General features: G+C 43.5%; 1 protein-coding gene across 6 annotated transcripts in view; it reads left to right on the top strand.

Annotated features, from left to right (window-relative positions):
• The window catches only part of CABIN1 (calcineurin binding protein 1), a 127,893-nt gene extending 107,864 nt beyond the window's left edge, over positions 1-20,029 (top strand). For all 6 annotated transcript variants that reach the window (XM_075832073.1, XM_075832067.1, XM_075832077.1 and 3 more), the window contains 5 exons: positions 246-320; positions 4,252-4,504; positions 4,731-4,883; positions 19,001-19,230; positions 19,325-20,029. In XM_075832073.1, coding sequence (XP_075688188.1) covers positions 246-320; positions 4,252-4,504; positions 4,731-4,883; positions 19,001-19,230; positions 19,325-19,468 — 855 coding nt within the window. In that variant the 3' untranslated portion in view covers positions 19,469-20,029. The remainder of the gene's footprint in view (positions 1-245; positions 321-4,251; positions 4,505-4,730; positions 4,884-19,000; positions 19,231-19,324) is intronic.
• Positions 20,030-22,834: the final 2,805 nt, after the last annotated feature.

Raw genomic sequence — 22,834 nt, 5'->3', positions numbered from 1 at the left:
CACTGCGTATTTGAGGCAATTCTGTAGTCCGTGGCTGGTTTGTTTTTTCTCCATACACCGCATGCTCTAGGTATGGCGTTTTTTCTGGCTCTTTTTTTATTTTTTTTATAGGCTTCTTTATAGGACATGTACAAAACTACATTTATTGAAAACGCCTAGGAAACGCTGTTCTATTTAAGGAGGCCTTAATGCGAGACAGAAGAATAGTTTTGAAGTCCATAATGATTCCTTGTTTTGTCTTTCAGGTGGATGAAGGCGCTGCATTAGAACAGGCGATAAAATTCTGCCAACTTCAGATGGGGGCTTCTGCCCAGAAACAGGTGAGTGACTGGGGTAGGCAAATATAGCGCTCTGCTCAATGTAAATGTACAATTGTTTCCCCTGGAAATATTGCGGTAAGCCGTGTAATCTATCCGCATGGCTGAGTGTATATACCCAGATAGTAGTGGTTCCCACTTCTAACCCGGTCGGTGAGATGAGGCTTATGTCGCAGAAACCAGCAGGGATCTACGTATGAAGAAATGTCTATACTGCGCTCCAATGCAACCATGATGTAGAAGTTACCCATAACCTATGTAGTCTAACCAAAGAAACACTATTGCACGATGCGAGCACATTACGGCTGTGTGCTGCTCACAGGACATGAACATTTGGCCGTTCTGCTGTTCACTATGAAAAGCTTAGGTAACCCCATAATGGGTGCACTGCAGTGCAGTAGTATAGCGTAGTAGGTAACAAAAAAATGGCAGGAAATACAACACAAATAAATAGCCCAGCGATGAATATAAAAAGCTTATTGTATGAGAGTTTAAAACGATTAGGATTATTGCAGGGTTTTCCCTGTCCTGTTCCCAGCTCCATGTGACTACTGTTTGAGTGAAATTAAAGGTGCAGTAATTCATATTTACAGGGGCCTACTATAGACTTTACTCCTCCGTTAGATTACTCTAGAGACCAGATTGACCTATTTTAGTGGCCTGGCAATGGACTATTTCTTCTTCATTTCTGTGAACATTCTAAGTTCGGTGCAATTAGAACTTTCTGGGCACATTGGCCGCCTGGCAGCATGGTTTTGTCCAGCTGTGGTATATTATAAAAATAGAAGTGGCATGTATTTTTTGTTTTTCTCTTATTTTTTTTTATTGAACATTTTAACAATCATGAGAAAACGAGCATATATACAAGAGAGCATGTACAAGTATGAAAATGACATGAATATGATATTCATTAAAGTGAAGCTAAATTTTTGACATGTCAGAAGACTGGATTGGTGGGGGTCCGAGCACTGAGACCCCCACCAATCTCTAGAACGAAGCAGCTGAGGAACTCGTGTGAGCGCTCAGCCGCTTCGCGTCTGTTTGGCTTTTTCCGGAAAGCCGATGTATCGGAGTACGGGCTCATAGACATTCTACTGAGTCCGTACACAGATACATTTATTTCCGGAAAAAGCCGAACAGACACGAAGCGGCTGAGCGCTCACACGAACGCTTCAGCTGCTTCGTTCTAGAGATTGGTGGGGGTCTCAGTGCTCGGACCCCCACCAATCCAAACTTCTGACATGTCTCTATGACACGTCAGAAGTTTGTCGCACGTTTAGCTACACTTTAAAGAAGCCAAATATTGCACGCAATATCTTGATCTGAGATCTAGCAAATAGTAGTACACCGAACTACAACCAGAAGTGGCATTTTTAATGGTGCCTGTAGACCTGGCAGATTTCTGGTGTTTTTTGCGCCTGGACAGCTCTTCTCCAATATCCATAGACAGAAGACCGGCACTGAATTTAGCCATTCAGCTTACAGATGTATAAATGCTTTCTGAAGGCAAATGACCGCAGTATAATTCTGCTCATGATAAAACATGTTTATTGGTTGTGGGAGATCCAGAGGAAGAAAAGGGCCTCAAATGTGGGTGTACGATGTAATGAGGAATAAGATTGTTCTGTGTAATGTCCGACATGTAGTTTATAGTCCTTACTGGTTCTCATTGTGGTCATAAACCTATAGTAGAATCCAAGCTGTAGAGTCCCAGGATGACACCTGAGGTAGCGGCATGTGACGGGTGGAGGAGGGAATGCCCTGTGTTCAGAGAATGAAGTTGTCCCACAACGAGAGACTTATTTAATCTCCTCCATAGACAGGAAATGCTCTTGTATCGTCTGCATCAGTGAGCTCTGTGGCTTGTGGGCTGCTGCCAGAACACCATTGCGTAGCTGCTGAGAGATTTGCCATTTCCTGACTGAAAATATGGTTCTGAAATGGCGGCAGAAATATATGTGCCAGTAAATTGTGATAAATAAGCAGATCCTGCCCGCTCCTCAGCACACACTATATAGAAATGTTGCTTATAATGGGATATCAACAAACTTCACATCTGCATTATTTTAGTAAAACATAGCTTGCCTGGGGCACTTCTAAGAGCTGTAGAGTCCGCAGACAGATATAGGGCACAGAGCATTGCCCTTGCCAGCGAACATAAGCACCGTAGTATCTTTCATATCACACTCAATTTCTTCACACCTTTATCAGGATGAAATTTGGTTAGGCGCGCACATGTTTGTGTGACCAGAATTCCAACAGGGCCTCCGTTCCCTATAAATAAAAGGGACCCACACCCCAAATGAGTCACTTTCTGGGTTTAATGCAGTCAATGCGTCGGTGCTTTTTTATAAATGGATAGTTTAAAGAACATTTCCCTCTAAAATCCCGAACTCGCTAGCAAATATTTGTTGTCTCCTACTGTCAGGTGTTGGTAGGGCCAATTTTATAGATTTGCTGGATTCCTAGAAAAGTCTACCTAGTTATGGAGCAATGTGGTTGCAGAGGATGTAGAACTACCTAATTAGGAACTTTTGCCGTTCAGGGAAGTGGGAAAGCAGGGTGATGTCTGTTTTGGGAGCTGTAAGGCTATGTTCACACATCACACTTTGTTGCAAATTGTAGAGTTAAAGCCAAAAGTGGATTGAGTAGAAAATAGAAGTATAAGTTCTTCCTTTTATATTTCCCATTCCTTTTGAAACCACTTATGGCTATGGCTCAAAAATCTGCATCACAATCTTCAACAAATTGTGACGTGTGAACATAACCTAATGGGGGTCTTATTCGTTGTCACCCAGCTCTCCAAGAAGCAGATGTACTTTTATAAGAAATGTCCTCTGATGCCTTGAAGTAAATAATCTTAGTCATGTAATGGATGTGGATGGCTTTATCCTCAGTGGCTGAAGGGTAACTATGGGGTAAACTTTGTGCCAATGTATTTGACAGGTAACCAGTAATACTTTGATTTCCTGCTTTTGTTCTTTCTACTTGCTTAGCAGTTCTATTACATATGGGATGCTGTGTAGTTTACAGGTGTCCTTCTCTATGCAGTAAGGCACTCTATGGACTCTTCTCACCTTCTTCATCATCTGCCACTATTCTATGAATGCAGCCATGGGTGACGTGTGCCAAGGGGTCTCTGCACCATTTAACAACTTTCATTTCACGCGAGAACGGTTTCCCTGTTGCCATGGTGCCCCCTGTCTTATAATGAAACACTCTCTGCTTGCCCTAGTGTTTTAAGGGATGTAACGAAAGGGAAACTTCTCTGCCTTTTTGTTCTTCCCTCATTTTTTTTGTATATCCCCATCGATGCCCAGACAGCTGGCACTATGCCAGCTGGGAACAGCCACTGCTCTGGAGACAGTCATAGCTGGGAGAGTGAGTCACTGCAGTCAGAGCAGAGGCTCAGAATTGGGGCAGACGTGTGCGTATATGAAAAGCTGTCATTCTGCTATGTATACGCATATATTGTAAGAGTGCCATGGGAATTTATGTAAAAGCCATGTATGAAAATAGGTTTGTCTATGACGGGCCCGGTTATATGTCTGGTCTATCTTTACATTTTCTAATGTAATTTCTTATGGGATTGTATACTGTCATGGCTATCAGTAATGTGCGTTGTAGATTAAACCTACTCACCAGCGCCACCATAAGGAGATATATATATATATATATATATATATATATATATATATATATATATATATATATATATATATATATATAATATAAGTGAGTTAGCTCAGAAGAGATTTTAGTCCGTTAACTGTATTTGTGACTTCATCTAAAACTTGTGTGCTTGGCTATATTGTATTCTGGAGCCATGTCTTGTGAGACACGTGTACATAAATCATCATAATGATGATGGAAAAATATCAGTCCATGGACTCCTATTCCATGAGTAGTAATATTTTCACTCTTTCCTCTGTAGCAACCTTCAGACACACCCAGCACCCCAAAGAGTACAAAGGACCCCCGCGAGATAGCTTTTCCTTTACCTGCAGTCTCGGTGCAGCTAACCCCTCTCAACCTGGCCACATTCAACCCCGAGAGCGGGTTGCGGTTATCAGAGCACCATCTCAAAATGAAGTCTGCACCAACCACTTCATCGTCATCATCACCACCAGAGACTGGTCGGGGGCCAGGCCCTAGGGTGTGCTCCACCATGTCACAAGTCATCCGTGGTGAGTTTCTCCTGTTTCAGGAGACCCTGATCTATTGTATAAACCCAGTGTACATCATATTTTTTTTTAGCTACTGGATTTCATTTGTTCATGTTATACCATCTTTGTCTGCGTTTGTTACATTGTGCCTTTACATTTTTACTAGTTCTTTCCCACCTTGTCCTGCCCAATCCAAGTTGTTTGCAATTCTGCTGATTGATATCTTTATTGTATATCTTTTTCGCAGAAGAAGAGCACATAGATGATGTATCGTTTCCTCATCAGGAGCAACGTTTATGCCAACCAACTAAAACTGCAACAGTCACCACAGCATCAGACTCTACTCCGTGGCAGCCAGAAGCAGTGACAAGCTTTGCCAGTTCCAGCCGCTCTGAAACGGGTAATCTGAAATGAATTGGCAGTTGTAAATAGAAAGTTAAAGGGGTTATCCGGGGACCAAAAATTGCATTGCAATAATATATTTATGTGAAACTAAGTAACTTACTAATATACTTTAATTAAAAATTCTGTGCTAAATGGTGCAGTCCAAACCTCATGAATTATTCAGGAAGTTCTGGAGCTTTTCTAATAGTGATGATGCTCCGACACGGCCCCACGTGATTGAGCTCTTGCTTCACGTGCTGTTCGTGAACATGACCGCAAGGGGCTGTTACATTGCCTATTGCTTGAGTCCCCAGCAAAGCATCCGCTAGCGCTTTTCTCGGGACTCCAGCACTGCTCCCGATGTCCAAATTTGGTAAATTCAGGCGTTTCCTATCGCTGCAGTCCCCGAGCAGAGAATCAGCTGATGCTCTGCCTGGGGACTCCAGCAATTCTGCCCACGTCATTGTAACTGTCCATATATGGACAATGACCTCGCCAGAGTAGTACTGGACTCCCCGAGCAAAGCATTAGCTGATGCTCTGCCTGGGGACTCCACAACTTCTGCCCACGTCACTGTCCATATATGGAGAAGGACGTCAGCAACACTACTGGAGTCCCGGAGCAGAGCATCAGCTGATGCTTTGTCCGGGGACTACAGTACTACTCTGGCGACATCATTGTCCATATATGCACAGTGACAGTGATGTCGGCAGACGTTGTGGAGTCCCCAGGCAGATCAACAGCTGCTGATCTGCTCGGGGACTCCAGCGATTGGAAACCCCTGAATTGACCAAATATGGACGTCGGGAGCAGGACTGGAGTCCCCAGCAAAGCGCTAGCTGATGCTCTGCTGGGGACTCAAGCAATAGGCAATGTAACAGCCCCTTGCGGTCATGTTCACGAACAGCACATGAAGCAAGAGCTCAGTCACATGGGGCCGTGTCGGAGCGTCATCATTATTAGAAAAGCTCCAGCACTTCCTGAATAATTCATGATGTTTGGACTGCACCATTTAGTACAGAATTTTTAATTACGGTATATTAGTAAGTTACTTAGTTTCACATAAATATATTATTGCAATGCCATTTTTGGTCCCCGGATAACCCCTTTTAATGTTGTCGAGTTCAGCGTTGTCAAAACTTGTGTGGTTTGTGCAATGAAAGTTCCACCTCAAAATAACGACCAAACTTAAAGCAGAGATGTACAACATTTAGTTTTGGTAGAAAAACATTAACCCCTTGCCAACATTTGATGTATCCATACGTCATAGCCGGGTAGACGAAGTATGGAACCATACGATTCGGGTGTCTGCTGTATGTTACAGCGGACACTTCACAGTAACGAGCGGGATCGCACTCAAGTGCGATCCTGTTTGTCAATAGCGACCACGGCATTTAAATTGTTTAAAAAGATGGGGGTGACCCCCTGTAACAACTCATCGTGCCCCCCCCGCCATGCAATCGCAGGGTGGCGATGGTTGCTATGGCTGCCTGGGGGCCTAATGAAGGCCCCCAGGTCCGCCATCTTTGTGCTCCTAGTAAGCCCTACCTCTGTCAGGGCTTAATAGAAGCCTGTCAGAAAGACGATATACTAAAATGCATTAGTATTGCAGTATATCATGCAAGTGATCCAATGATCACTGTTTGAAGTAAAAATTAGTCAAATAAAGTTGTTTTTTTTTAGGTGTAAAAACATATTAAAATTAAAAGTTAAAAAAAACAACATTTCCCCCTTAGAGCATAGTAAAAAAATAAATAAATAAACATAATTGGTATCGCCGCATTCGTAAAAGTCTGAACTATTACAATATATCATTATGTAACCTGCACGGTGAACACCGTAAAAATAAAATTAAAATTGTAAACGCCAGAATCTCTATTTTTTGGTCACCTCATCTCCCACAAAAAATGGAATAAAAAGTGATCAAACCGTCGCATGTACCTCAAAATGGTATCATTAAAAACTACAGCTTATCCCGCAAAAAATAAGCCCTCATACCACTTAATCGACTGAAAAATAAAAGTTATGGCTCTCGGAATTTGGCGACACAAAATACATTTTATTTTTTACACTTAGTTTTTTGCTTGTAAAAGTAGTAAAATATAGAAAAAACGATACATATTTGGTATCACCGTAATCGCATTGACCCGCAGAATAAAGTTAACATGTTGTTTTAATTGCACAGTGAATTCCGTAAAAACGAAGCGCAAAAAAACAACTGTTTTTTTCACTTTCTACCCCACAAATATTTTTTTTCCCGTTTCCTAGTACATTAAATGGCTCTACACGTTTAGTCCTGCCAAAGTTGCAATGTAATTTAATAAACAGAGCTGCAGTACACTCGGATGTTACACTCCTCAACATTGAAATTGCAATACCAAGAAGGGCAAGTTGTAAGGCAGAGTCTCCCAACATTTTCAGACTCGACACACCACTGGAAAAAAAAAAAAATGGCCTCTGGGCACCCCTACCAAAAAATTGTTTAGAGAAAGACAGAAAGCTGCTAAAAACCAAGCACTACACTCTTAGGCCCCATGCACATGACTGTACCCGTAATCACAGTCCGTAATTACGAGCATGGCCGGCCGCAGACAGTCACCCGCATTTGCGGACCGTTTTCCCATTATAAAGTATGGGAGCATGATCCGTAAAAAAAACAAAAATAGGACTTGTCCTATTTTTATGGAAGGTGTCAGTCGGCCCAAAAAATGAATGGGACCGTAATTACGGACTAAATCTACAGTCGTGTGCATGGGGCCTTCGCGTATGTTCACACAGCGTTATTTGTAAGGCAGAGAACATCTGCCTCAAAATTCCTTCAGGAATTTTGAGGCAGATTTTGAATTTACAACATTTTTTGATGGGAAAAAAAGCACTTCAAACGAGCGCCGCAGGTTTTTCTGCCTCCTATTCATTTCAAATCGAGGTCAGACGTGGAAACCACTTGAAGACCATCGGCCCGCCACGCTTGCTATCATGACCATCGGCCCGCCACGCTAGCTATCATGACCATCGGCCCGCCACGCTAGCTATCATGACCATCGGCCCGCCACGCTCGCTATCATGACCATCGGCCCGCCACGCTCGCTATCATGACCATCGGCCCGCCACGCTCGCTATCATGACCATCGGCCCGCCACGCTCGCTATCATGACCATCGGCCCGCCACGCTCGCTATCATGACCATCGGCCCGCCACGCTCGCTATCATGACCATCGGCCCGCCACGCTCGCTATCATGACCATCGGCCCGCCACGCGCAGATGCCCCCTTGTAAGTAGTGCCACACAGCCCCCTTGTAGATAGCATCCCCCCTTCCTGTAGATAGCGCCACTGTAGCTCCTTGAAGGAGCGGAATCCCCTTGTGTTTGGGGATTCCGCTCCTGGACGGAGCGCTTGATGTCTCTGACCATATATGGACAGTGGCCTCAGGGGCAACTCATGAAGCGAAATCCCCATCCACAGCGTTACCGACGCTGTGACCGGGAATTCCACTCCAGGAGAAGTCCCTGACGTCTCTGTCAATTTATTGATAGTGACATCGTGCTTCTCCTGGAGCCGAATCACTGGCCACTGCGGTGGTAACGCTGTGGATGGGGATCCCGCTTCAAGGGGGCTGCAAATTATCACATTTTCAAGCACCTAGCTCCAATCTGTGGCATGTGGGAGCGGCATAAAAGCCGGATAGAAAGCAAAGTTTCTTAGCCACGTGAAACCTCAAAATTCGGATCAAGTGGTGTGGTATGATTGTGCGATGCCTCCTGTTCGTCAACGTGCCAGTTATCGCCACTTGTCGCTAATGGAGATGGACAGAATCCTTGAACGGAGAGACCTTGGTTTATCACTCAGGCAGATCGCTACGTGCCTAGGCCGAGATGTCATCACTGTTAAACGTTGTGTGTCCCGGAGTTTGGGAGAACAACAACAAATGGGTATGACAGCAAGAGGTGGGTGGAGGCGAACCTCTGCACAGACAGATCATGTGATTGGAAGAATGGCGTATAGTGATCCAATCTGTACTGCAAGTGAAATTGCACGTCACATCCCAAGCCTAGGGCAGCAACCAGTATCAACACAAACCATCAGATGCGTTTGCATGACATTTGGCTACAAGCCAGACGTTCAACTACAGGTGTTCCATTGACTACACGCCACCGCTCTCACAGGCTATCATGGTGCACAGCGAGACTGCAATGGAGGCTGGAATGGAGGTCTAACCTCGTCCGCGATGAGTCCCGCTTTTGTTTCGGACACAATGATAGCCAGAGATTGGTCTGGGGACCATGTGGGCAACGCCAAGAAGAGGCCTTCACAAGGGAATGTCACACTGATCCTCCTCCCGGGATTATGGTGTGGGGAGGCGTAATGTATGGTAGCCGGACCCCTCTAATCTTCATTTCAGGTACACTAACAGCTCGGCGTTATATTGATTTGATCATGTAATCAGTGGTAAGGACATTTTTCCAAAGTGTCCCAGAAGCCGTTTTTCAGCAGGACAATGCCAGGCCGCATGTTGCTCGTGCTCCTGTGAGCAGCCTGCCTGGCCTAAACGTGCTACCATGGCCTGCAGCGTCTCCGGACTTGTCCTAGATGTGCTCGATGGTAGACGTCATTGGTCGTCAATCGCAAAGGGAGCTGCCAGCAGCCAATGTTGATGATTTGCGTGCCCAAGTGCATTCGGCGTGGCATAACATTCCTCAGACAGCCATTAGTAACCTCATTGATAGCATGCCAAGGCGTGTAAGTGCGTGTATTACAGCATGTGGCGCTCATACTCTATACTAAATAAATCAAGATGTTTGGAATATTTTGTTTCCATTTTTTTATCGTTTGCGAATCATTGGCATGACTATCGATCCTGTGATTTCCACCATTTTAGAACGTTTCCTTCCTGGTGTTGCAATTTCAATGTTGAGGAGTGTATATGCAGGAGGTATTATAGGAATACAATCAGTGGCTGAACTACCTCTGTAGCAGCCATAGCAGCTGCCACGGGGCCTGCGGCATGAGTGGGCCCGTGCCGCCAGCCGGCACGCCCCCCCCCACCCCATGCCTGTAGGCCTCGCTAGCAGCCGCTATGGCTGCTACAGCGGTAGCGACGCCACACTCAATAGTGTCTGCGTTTTTCGGACGCAGATACTATTGAACACTATGACAGATACTATGACTTCCTACTATGACAGAGCAGGGCGGTATCTCTGTCTGCTGTGAGCAGCTCGGCGCAGGCAGGCGCGATGTTGTGACGTCATCGCCTGTCTACGCCGAGTCACTCACAGCACAGACCGGAGGAGAAGGATCCTCCACCCGTTGTGTGAACGGAGATAGGTAAGTAATTATGTTATTATTTTTCTATTAGGCACTTTGGGGCATTATACTGGGTAGGGAAGTGGGGCTGATATGGTGGCAGCTATAGCAGCGTTTTACTATATGCGGGGCATTATACTTTATGGGCGACATTATACTGTGTGGTGGCAGCTATTGGGGGCATTATACTGTGTGAGGGCAGCTATGGAGGGCATTATACTGTGTGGGGCAGCTATGGGGACATTATACTGTGGGGGCAACTATAGGGTGCATTATACTGTGAGGACAGCTATGGGGGCATTATACTGTGGGGGCAGCTATGGTGAGCATTATACTGTATGGGGCAGCTATGGGGGCATTATACTGTGTGGGGCATTATACTATGGAGGCTGCTATAGGAGGCATTATACTGTGTGGGGCTGCTATAGGAGGCATTATACTGTGTGGGGCTTCTATGGGTGGCATTATACTGTGTGGGGGCAGCTATGGAGAGCATTATACTGTGGGGACAGCTATGGGGGGCATTATACTGTGTGGGTGCAGCTATGGGGACATTATACTGTGGGGGCAGCCATGGGGGGGGCATTATACTGTATGGGGCAGCTATGGGAGCATTATACTGTGTGGGGCATTATACTGTGGGGGCTGCTATGGGAGGCATTATACTGTGTGGGGCAGCTATGGGGAGCATTATACTGTGGTGGTCCGCTATGGGTGGCATTCTATGTATGGGCAGCTATGGGGGTATTATGCTGCATGGGGGAATTTGTTTGGGCATTGTACTGCATGTGGGCATTATACTGTATGGGGGCATATGTGGGCATTATACTGTATGGGGCATCTGTGGGCATTATACTGTATGGGGGCATCTATTGGTCAGTATACTGTATGGGGGTGTTATACTGTATGGTGGCAGCTATGGGAGCATTATACTGTGTGGGGGGGCACTATGGGAGCATAATACTGTGTGGGCTGAACCAGGTGTGTAATGGGTGGGGATTGGGTGGGATTAGAGGCGTGGCTTAAAAGGAAAAAATTGCCGCTGCCCGCCGCATCGATTGTCCCGCTTTGTGATACTTGAAAGTATAGCACTGTCTACAGGGAGGGCTGTATGGCACTGTATGGGGAGGCTGTATGTCACTGTCTACAGGGGGGGCTGTATGTCACTGTCTACAGGGGGGGGGCTGTATATCACTGTCTACAGGGGGGGGGGGCTGTATGGCACTTTTTACAGGGGGGCACTATCTACAAGGGCGGGCACCACTGTGTGTGACACCCAGGGAACCCCAGTCAAAAGTTTTCTATGGGGCCCAGTGTTTCCTAGTTACGCCCATGAATACGATCATATTAAGCGGTTGCTATTTAACCCCTTAAGGACACAGCCTAGTTTTGGCCTTAAGGCTCAGAGCCCATTTTTCAAATCTGACATATTTCACTTTATGTGGTAATAACGTCGGAATGCTTAAACCTACCCAAGCGATTCTGAGATTGTTTTCTCGTGACACATTGGGCTTCATGTTCGTGGTAAAATTTGGTCGATATATTCAGTGTTTATTGGTGAAAAATTGCAAAATTTAGAGAAAATTTTGAGAAAATTAAATTTTTCAGAATTTAAATGCATCTGCTTGTAAAACAGACGGTTATACCACCCAAAATAGTTACTAGTTCACATTTCCCATATGTCTACTTTAGATTGGCATCGTTTTTTGAACATTATTTTATTTTTCTTGGACGTTACAAGGCTTAGAACATAAACAGCAATTTCTCATATTTTTAAGAAAATTTCAAAAGCCTTTTTTTTAAGGTACCTCTTGAGTTCTGAAGTGGCTTTGTGGGGCCTATGTATTAGAAACCTTGATAAAACACCCCATTTTAAAAACTAGACCCCTCAAAGTATTCAAAACAGCATTTAGAAAGTTTTTTAACCCTTCAGGCATTTCACAGGAATTAAAGCAAAGTGGAGGTGAAATTTGCAAATTTCATTTTTCTTGCTCAATTTCAATTTTATTCATTTTTTTTCTGTAACACAGAAGATTTTACCAGAGAAACACTACTAAATATGTATTGTCCAGATTCTGCAGTTTTTAGAAATGTCCCACATGTGGCCCTACTGCGCTCGTGGACTAAAACACAAGCCCTAGAAGCAAAGAAGCACCTAGTGCATTTTAAGTCCTCTTTTTTTATTAGAATATATTTTAGGCAGCATGCCAGGTTTGAAGAGGTGTTGAGGTGCCAAAACAGTAGGAATCCCCAAATAGTGACCCCATTTTGGAAACTACACCCCTCAAGGAATTCATTTATGGTTGTTGTTAGCATTTTGACCACACAGTTTTTTCACAGCACCTATTTCAATTGGGCTGTGACATTAAAAAAATGACATTTTTTCCAATAAGATGTAATTTTTTATCAAAATTTCTTATTTTCACAGGGAACAAAATATTCAATTTTGTTGCCCAATTTCTCCTGAGTGCAGCAATACCCCATTTGTGGCAATAAACTGCCGTTTGGGCCCATGGGAGGCCTCAGAAGGGAAGGAGCGCTGTGTGTTCTTTGGCGTACAGATTTTGCTGGTTTGGTTTTCGGATGCCATGTCGCATTTGCAGAGCCCCAGAGGTATCAAAGCAACGGAAACCCATCAGAAGTGACCCCATTTTGGAAACTATACCCCTCAAGGAATTAATTTATGGGTAATGTGACCTTTTAGACCCCATAGTTTCTTCACAGAACTTATTTGAATTGGGCTGGGAATTAAAAAAATATATATTTTTTCCTATAATATGTCATTTTAGCTCAAAAATTCTTATTTTCACAAGAAATAAAATACTCCATTTTGTTGCCCAATTTGTCCTGAGTGCGGCAATACCCCATTTGTGGCAATAAACTGCCGTTTGGGCCCATGGGAGGCCTCAGAAGGGAAGGAGCGCTGTGTGTTCTTTGGCGTACAGATTTTGCTGGATTGGTTTTCGGGTGCCATGTCGCATTTTCAGAGCCCCAGAGGTATCAAAGCAATAGAAACCAACCACAAATGACCCCATTTTGGAAACTACACCCCTCAAGGAATTTATTTATGTGTGTTGTGACCATTTAGACCCCATAGTTTCTTCACAGAACTTATTTGAATTGGGCTGGGAATTAAAAAAGTATATATTTTTTCCTATAATATGTCATTTTAGCTCAAAAATTCTTATTTTCACAAGAAATAAAATACTCCATTTTGTTGCCCAATTTGTCCTGAGTACGGCAATACCCCATTTGTGGCAATAAACTGCCGTTTGGGCCCATGGGAGGCCTCAGAAGGGAAGGAGCGCTGTGTGTTCTTTGGCGTACAGATTTTGCTGGATTGGTTTTCGGGTGCCATGTCGCATTTTCAGAGCCCCAGAGGTATCAAAGCAATAGAAACCAACCACAAATGACCCCATTTTGGAAACTACACCCCTCAAGGAATTTATTTATGTGTGTTGTGACCATTTTGACCCCATAGTTTTTTCACAGAACTTATTTGAATTGGGCTGGGAATGAAAACAAAATTATTTTTTTCAAATAATATATCGTTTTGGCTGAAAATGTCTTATTTTCACAAGAAACAAAATACCCCATTCTGTTGCGCAATTTGTTCTGAGTGCCGCAATACCCCATTTGTTGTGATAAACTGCCGTTTGGGCCCATGGGAGGGCTCAGAAGGAAAGGACCACCATTTGGCCTACTGGGGATTTTCTAGTGCGAAGTCATGTATGCAGAAGCACCTGAGGTACCAGTACAGTTGAAACCCACAAGAAGTGACCCCGTTTTAATAACTACACCCTTAAGGCATTCATCTAGAGGTGTAGTGAGCATTTTGACCAGAGACCTACACCCCATAAACTGTAATGTGGGTTCTCCCGGGTATGGCAATACCCTACATGTGGCTGTTATCAGCTGCCTGGACACACAGCAGGGCTCAGAGGGGAAAGACGAGGGGGGATAAGCTGTGCGGAGTGCATCAGGGTAAGTAAAATTGGGGTAAATTATAAACCAAGGGATGTATGATAAATTTTAAAACTGACTTTCATACAGAGCTCTGGTTATTCGGGACACGTGTCACATTGATATATTGTGTCATCCCTTATAGCAGACTTTGCACCTCTTTTGACTTTTTCCCTTCTTGCCAGTTTGGGGAACTTCTCCTGGAAAGTGTTGCCACCTTGGTACGATGCGTGTGGCCCCGCTTCCAGAAGTACTGGGTGCCCCCCCTTCTTGGTCCCTAAAGATTAGTTTCTTGATAATCACCTCTTGAAATTCCAGGAAAGTTCCCGTCTGGCCTGCACATCGACGTAGCACGTACGCATTGTACAATGCCATCTGTATGATGTGCCCGGCCAGCTTCTTATACCACACCGCATGGCGCTGTAGGGCTTCAGGATTTGATCTGACAAGTCCACACCTCCCATGTACCTATTGTAGTCCAGGATGCAGTCTGGTTTGGGGGTGGCCTTTCCTTCATATAGCCTAAACCTGTAGGTATACCCGGATGCACTCTCGCAGCTTATACATCTTCACGCCATACCTTGCCCTCTTACCCGGCAGGTACTCGCGGAATTGAACCCTCCCTTTAAAATGTACCAGGGACTCATCAATAGAAATACACTTCTCGGGGGTGAATGCTTGGGAAAACCGGGCACTGGAACGGTCTAATAGGGGTCTCCGTTTATACAAACGGTCAAAACTGGGGTCATCTCGGGGTGGGAACGGCTCATTATCAGTATAATGTAAGAAGCGAAGTATTGCCTCATTTATTTATTTTTTTAGGTTCCAGTTCAGTTCTGAAGTTGCTTTGAGGGGCCCATATATTAGAAACCCCTATCAAATACGCCATTTTAGAAACGAGACCCCTCAAAGTATTCACAATAGCATTTAGAAAGTTTATGAACCCTTTAGGTGTTTCACAGAAATTTAGAGCAAAGTAGAGGTGAAATTTACATATTTTTTTTTGTCAGAAAATCCTCTTTATACCATTTTTTTTATAACACAAAAGGATTTATCAGAGAAACGCAACTTAATACGTATTGCCCAGATTCTGCAGTTTTGAGAGATATCCCACATGTGGCCCTAGTGCGGTAATGGACTGAAGCACCGGCCTACGAAGCAAAGGATCACCTAGTGGATTTTGAGGCCTCTTTTTTATTAGGCACCATGTCCGGTTTGAAGAGGTCTTGTGGTGCCAAAACATTGGGAACCCCCCAAAAATGACCCCAATTTGGAAACTAAACCCCTTGAGGAATCCATTGTAGTTTTCTTGGGGTGCATGCGGCTTTTTGATCAGTTTTTATTCTATTTTTGGTGGCGTGGTGACTAAAAAACAGCAATTCTACTATTGTTTTTTTATTCTTTTTTTTTTTTTACTGCGTGCACCGTGCGCTATAAATGACATTCACTTTATTCTGCGGGGCGATACGATTACGGCAATACCAGATGTTTATAGTTTTTTTTTATGTCTTATGGCGTTTTCACAATAAAATACGTTTTGTAAACAATCATTTACTTTTTGTGTTACCTTATTCTAAGAGCCATAACGTTTTTATTTTTCAATCAATAAAGCCGTGCGAGGACTTTTTGCGTAACGAACTGTAGTTTCGATCAGGACCATTTTTCGTACCGAAAAATGCGACTTTTTGATCTCTTTTTATTCCATTTTTTGGGAGGTGAAGTGACCAAACAATTGTGATTGTGGTTCGGTTTATTATTATTTTCCTTTACGGCGTTCACTGTGCGGGATAAATAACTAAATAATTTTGTAGTTCAGGCCGTTACGGACGCGGCGATACCAATTATGTACAGTTTATTTGTTTGTTTATATATTTTTATTAATAATAAAGGACTGATAAGGGAAAAAGGGGGATTTTTACTTTTAAAACTTTTATTTTCTTATTTTTACACAACTTCTTTTAACTTTTTTTTTTACTGTATTACTTTGTCCCACTAGGGGACTTGAGGGCAGGAGGCCCTGATCGCAATTCTAATACACTGCACTACATGCGTAGTGCAGTGTATTAGAACTGTCAGCTACTCACTGACAGCAAGCATAGTGGGTCCTGACGTTGTCAGGACCCACTAGGCTTCCGTCTATGGCATAGCCGGACGCCATTGTTTGGTGTCCGGTTGCCATAGTCACCATCGCCGGCCGCTATCGCGTAGCAGGCCGGCGATGGCAGCTTAACCCCTAAAAAGCCGCGATCTCTATAGAACGCGGCTTTTAAGGGGTTAGTCAGCGGGGACACAGCGATCGGTCCCCGCTGTAGGAGCTGTGACAGCTGCTGAACAAGACAGCAGCTGTCACAGCTCCTGTATGTGTCGGGAGGACGGCCGAAACGGCCGTTACTCCCGAGACGTACTATTCCGTCATGGAGCGCGAACGATACAGCTGCCATGACGTAATAGTACGTCCAGGAGCGGGAAGGGGTTAAAGGGAACCTGTCACCAGAATTTCACCTATTGAACTTTACTTATCCCTCACTGGATGCTGCTATTAAAAGTTCATTGCCGTTATCCCATTTTTGTTGCGGTTTGCATGTGCTTCTTAATTACTTTGAAAGATCGCATGCGTTTTTAGCCGTGATTTTGCAATTCAGTTTTTGGACATGCAACTATTACAGGAGAAGCACATTGAAACTGCATCAGGAATTCGCAGCAAACAGCTGTAAAACGCACGCAGGTTTTTAAAATGTGTTTTTCCAAGCCGTTAAGAAGCACATACAATACGCAAGAAAACTGCAATAAAAACACTTAAAAAACAGGATGAAAACGCTTTGTGGAAATTCCGCCTTATTCGACATGTTAATTTTAACGGCAACATTTGTCGTTAATTGAAAGCGATTGCCTCTGATCAGCTCTAGATTTGATCAGAATTAGTCATACTGCACACAAAATCATAGTAAGTAAGGCTGGGTTTGCACTCTGATGAGCAGGAAATATGTATTGACCATCCCAATTTTTTTTATTTTTTTTAATTATATGTAATCTGATTCTTCTACTTGTAGACAGGTTATTTTTTCATTTGAAGCTTAGTATCTTTCTAAGACCAGGGTCACACATGGGGGTGAATTTCTCAACCTTTCTGCGCCCGTTTTTTTTTGTGTAGAAAAAGACTTCTTCCACCATCCTCACCACTTTTGTGAAAAGGGAGCGGGGGTTCCCAAAAGGGGGTGGGGCCACCACAGCCCGTAAATTTTTTATCATTTGGCATAAATTATAGCGGAAATCCTACTCTAGCTCCCAGCTGGCAACAATTTTATTCTGTGAGGCATAGCAAGATAGAGACCTGTGCCAGGTCCTGTAACTTGCCACCCAAATCGGACTTATCCCCCCATAATACTCCCCCCCCCCTCCCCCATCAGACAATTAAATAAAAAAAAGGTATGCTCATCTCAGCTCTTCTTCTTCTTCTGTCAGGCTCCCTTTTCACTCCAGCGAGGCTCCTACAACGTACTGACACTGCTCGGCGTCAGTACCTTGTATGAGCCGCAGTATGGTGAGGGAGCCTAAAGGGGACCATAGAGGGGAAAATAACAGTTAGGTGAGTATTTTATGTCCAATGGGGGGGGCGATAATAGATGGGGAAAAACCGTCCAAAAGATGCAACACATTTATTAAGAGATGTTTACCGCTTAAAGAGGCTCTGTCACCAGATTTTACCACCCCTATCTGCTATTGCAGCAGATCGGCGCTGCAATGTAGATTACAGTAACGTTTTTATTTTTTTAAAAACGAGCATTTTTGGCCAAGTTATGACCATTTTCGTATTTATGCAAATGAGGCTTGCAAAAGTACAACTGGGCGTGTTGAAAAGTAAAAGTACAAGTGGGCGTGTATTATGTGCGTACATCGGGGCGTGTTTACTACTTTTACTAGCTGGGCGTTCTGAAGAGAAGTATCATCCACTTCTCTTCAGAACGCCCAGCTTCTGACAGTGCAGATCTGTGACGTCACTCACAGGTCCTGCATCGTGTCGGCACCAGAGGCTACAGATGATTCTGCAGCAGCATCGGCGTTTGCAGGTAAGTCGATGTAGCTACTTACCTGCAAACGCTGATGCTGCTGCAGAATCAACTGTAGCCTCTGGTGCCGACACGATGCAGGACCTGTGAGTGACGTCACAGATCTGCACTGCCAGAAGCTGGGCGTTCTGAAGAGAAGTGGATGATACTTCTCTTCAGAAAGCCCAGCTAGTAAAAGTATTAAAAACGCCCCGATGTACGCACATAATACACGCCCAGTTGTACTTTTACTTTTCAACACGCCCAGTTGTACTTTTGCAAGCCTCATTTGCATAAATACGAAAATGGTCATAACTTGGCCAAAAATGCTCGTTTTTTAAAAATAAAAACGTTACTGTAATCTACATTGCAGCGCCGATCTGCTGCAATAGCAGATAGGGGTTGCAAAATCTGGTGACAGAGCCTCTTTAATAAATGTGTTGCATCTTACGCCAACTCTCTTTATATTAAGACTGGTGTATGAAACGACAGGCTTAATCAATTCCCCTCACAGATTTGGTGCAGTTTTGGGGTGTTTTTGTTTTGGTTTTTTTTGACCCGAACACAGGAGTAGATACAAAAGGAAAGAAATGCATCAGTCTTTTCTTTATACCTTTCCTTCCTTTTTTGGATCCACTTCTGGTTTTGGGTAAAAAAAAAACAACACCAAAAAGTGTGTGTGAGATCCTGGAGGGTATTTAAATGAGGTTTTTTTTTGGGGTTCTTTTTAAAAACTTTTCTTGAAAAAAGACAAACCTAAAAACTGGAATAAAAATTATGTATGTATACCATTAGTAATATGAACTTTCTCTTGACTTCAGCTTGCAGCTCCAGACCACCACCACCACCACCTCCTCCAGAACTAAGTGTCCAGGTCAGCAAAGCAGATGTTGCACGAACCAAACCCAGGGTCCCGCCACATGTGCCAAAGCTCTTCATTCCCTCCTTAAGTGTTTCCAAATTCCCTCCAGAGATCACAGTAACGCCTCCAACTCCAACCCTCCTCTCTCCTAAAGGCAGCATCTCAGAGGAAACTAAACAGAAATTAAAGGTGAGGAATCTCAAGTAGGGGTGGATGTATGTAGTTATGGATAATTGTTCTACATTACCCAGTATCCTCATCTCATTTCTCTTCCTTTCTACAGTCGGTCATACTATCTTCTCAGTCTGCTGCCAATGTCAAGAAGGAGACTCTGTGCCAGCCAGCTCTTGAGATCCTAGACACCTCAAGCCAAGAGTCATCCCTGGAAAGTGACACAGATGAGGATGAGGACTACATGGACATATAAAAATTCTACAGCAGTAGCTTCTCGCCGTTTGCCAACTGAAAAGTCTTCATCTGATTTCCACCAGATTGTGCTTGCATGTTACAGCTCTTGGCATGTGGATTGCTTTTGCTGCCAATAGGCAAATTATTGTATTCCAGTATGCCAGTACTATTCACAGGCCCAGATGACTTTGGGTTGGGGAGAGGGTCAGAGCATTGAAAACTTCACATTTGACCTAAGACCCCAAAAAAATCATTTAGTGGATACAATTGAACCGATTTGAGTTTGAATTCTGAGGTTTACAGATGATTTTGGATACAAAAAAAAACTATCTGTGTGTTCTGCAGCTCCACCCTTGGTGCTGAAAATGGGACTTTTGTGTTGGTGGGGTTGCTGGAGCTCACAGGCTTTGCCTTCTTTCAAGGTCCATCTTTTATTTTTTTTCTTTTAAATACAGAATGTTATGTTTGTAAAATAAAAGAAGTGTATATGAAAAGAAATTTGAGCTCACTAAAAGGATTCTAAGTGAGAAAGTAAATGTTGCACATTTTTGTAAAACGAAAATAAAACAATTATATAATTTTCATGAGTATCTCATCGCTCCAGCATCTCAGCTGAAAGGGGACTGGGTATACTGCAAAGGGTGCAAAAGGTAGCAATGTCCTATGTACAGTGGATATAAAAATTTGCACACCTGTTAAAATGCCAGGTTATTGTCATGTCAAAAAATTAGTACAAGATAAATAATTTCAGAACTTTTTCCACCTTTTAATGTGACCCATAATCCGTACAATTCCATTGAAAAATAAACTGAAATCATGTAGAGGGGGGAAAAAAACAAAACTACAATAATATAGTTGCGTAAGTGTGAACACCCTCTTATAATTGGGGATGAGGTTGCGTTCAGAATTAGCCAATCACATGTTACATAGTAGTCAGTACACAGCTGCCATTATTTAAAGCGCTTCTGAGTAACCCCATATAATGTTCAGCTGTTCTATTAGGATTTTCCTGACATTTTCTTTGTTGCATGTGACAGCAAAAGCCATGGTCCGTAATGAGCTTACAACATATCAAAGGGATCTGATTGTTCAAAGGCATCAGTCAGGGGAAGGGTGTCAAAGAATTTCCAAGGTATTAGATATACAATGGAACACAGTGAAGATGGTCATCAAGAAGTGAATTACATTTGGCCCATCTGTAATATTACCAAGAACTGGACGTCCCTCAAAACTTGATGAAAAGACAAGACGCAAATTGGTCCGGGAGGCTACCAAGAGGCCTACAGCAATATTAAAGGAGCTGCAGGACTTTCTGGCAGCTACTGGTAGTGTATGTGACAACAATCTCCCGTATTCTTCATATGTCTGGGCTGTGGGGTAGGGTGGCAAGACGGAAGCCTCTTCTAAAAGAAAAACATCCCAGCCCGGCTATGTTTTGCAAAGACCTACATAAAGTCTGCCAAAAACATGTGGGAAAACGTGTTCTGGTCTGACGAGACCAAGGCTGAACTTTTTGTCCATAATTCCAAAAGGTATGTTTGGCGCAAAGCCAACACTGCACATCACCAAAAGAACACCATACCCACAGTGAAGCATGGTGGAGGCAGCATTATGCTTTGGGGCGGTTTTTCTGCAGCTGGAACTGGGGCTTTAGTCAAGGTGGAGGGAATTATGAACTCTTCCAAATATCGGTTAATATTGGCACAAAACCTGCAGGCCTCTGCTAAAAAGCTGAAGATGAAGAGTAATTTCCCCTGTCAGCACGAGAACGACCCAAAGCATACCTCCAAATCAACAAAAGAATGACTTCATCAGAAGATGATCAAAGTTCTGGAATGGCCCAGCCAGAGCCCAGACCTGAATCCCATTGATCTGAGGAGTGACCTGAAGAAGGCTGTATACAGGAGATGCCCTCGCAATCTGACAGATTTGGAGCGCTTTTGCAAGGAAGGGTGGGCAACAATTGCCAAGTCAAGATGTGCCATGCTGATAGACTTCTACCCAACAAGACTGAATGCTGTCATAAAGTCAAAGGGTAATTCAACAAAGTATTCGTTTAACCCCTTAATGACCGGGCCATTTTGCGCGTTAATGACCAAGGATTATTTTTTGTTTTCTCACAGTTGCATTCCAAGAGTCGTAACTTTTTTTTTATTCCGTCGACATAGCCGTATAAGGGCTTGTTTTTTGCGGGACGAGTTGTATTTTCTAAATGTACCATTTTTAGATGCTTACAATATATTGATTAACTTTTATTAACTTTATTTTAGGAGAGAATTGAAAATAAGCAGCTATTCCAGCATTAATTTTCACGTTATAAATTTACGCCGTTTACTATGCAGCGTAAATAACATGTTAACTTTATTCTATGGGTCGGCACGATTACGGGGATACCAAATATGTAAAGGTTTTATATGTTTTCCTACGTTTGCGCAATAAAAACCCTTTTAGAAAAAAATTACTTGTTTTTGCATCGCCGCGTTCCAAGAGCCGTCATTTTTTTATTTTTCCGTCGATGTGGCCGTATGTGGGCTTGATTTTTGCGGGCCAATGTGTAGTATTCATTAGTACTATTTTGGGGTACATAGGACTTATAGATTAACTTTTTATTTTTTATGGGGGGAATGGAAGAAAAGAGAAAATTTTGGCGTTGTTTTTTGCGGTTTTTTTGGACGCCGTTCATCCGGCGGTTTAATTAATGTGTTAATTTTATTGGTCAAGTTGTTACGATTGCGGGGATACCATATATGTGTATGTGTTATTTGTTTTTAGACTTTTACTGAATAAAACCACTTTTTGGGCAAAAAAAGTAGTTTTATTTGATTTTGACTGTAATTTTATTTATTTTTTTCCACAAACTTTATTTAACTGATTGACATTTTTTTTTTTAAGTCCCATCAGGACACTTCACTATGCGATGTGCCGATCGCATATATAATGCTTTGGTATACATAGTATACCAAAGCATTATTGCCTGTCAGTGTAAAACTGACAGGCAACCTGTTAGGTCATGCCTCCGGCATCGCCTAACAGGCAGATGCTGAAGACAGACCTGGGGGTCTTTGTTAGACCCCCGGCTGTCATGGAAACCCGACGGCGACCCGCGATTTGTTTGCGGGGGCGCCGATCGGGTGACAGAGCGAGCTCCCTCCCTCTGTCAAACACATTAGATGCCACTGTCACTATTGACAGCGGCATTTAATGGGTTAAACTGCCGGAATCGGAGCGCGCTTCGATTCCGGCAGTTTCAGCAGGAGCCAGGCTGTGTATAACAGCCGTGCTCCTGCCGCTGATCGCGTGGGTACAGTGACAGTACCCGCGCCATCACAGGACGGATATATCCGTCCTCCTGCGCGAACTAGCAGCTGCTGAGAACGGATATATC

Source organism: Rhinoderma darwinii, chromosome 1 (genome assembly GCF_050947455.1).
Source record: "Rhinoderma darwinii isolate aRhiDar2 chromosome 1, aRhiDar2.hap1, whole genome shotgun sequence".
In the NCBI taxonomy this organism is placed as follows: Eukaryota; Metazoa; Chordata; class Amphibia; order Anura; family Rhinodermatidae; genus Rhinoderma; species Rhinoderma darwinii.
The sequence above is the reverse complement of the archived record's forward strand: the minus strand, read 5'-3'. Positions and strand labels throughout refer to the sequence as shown.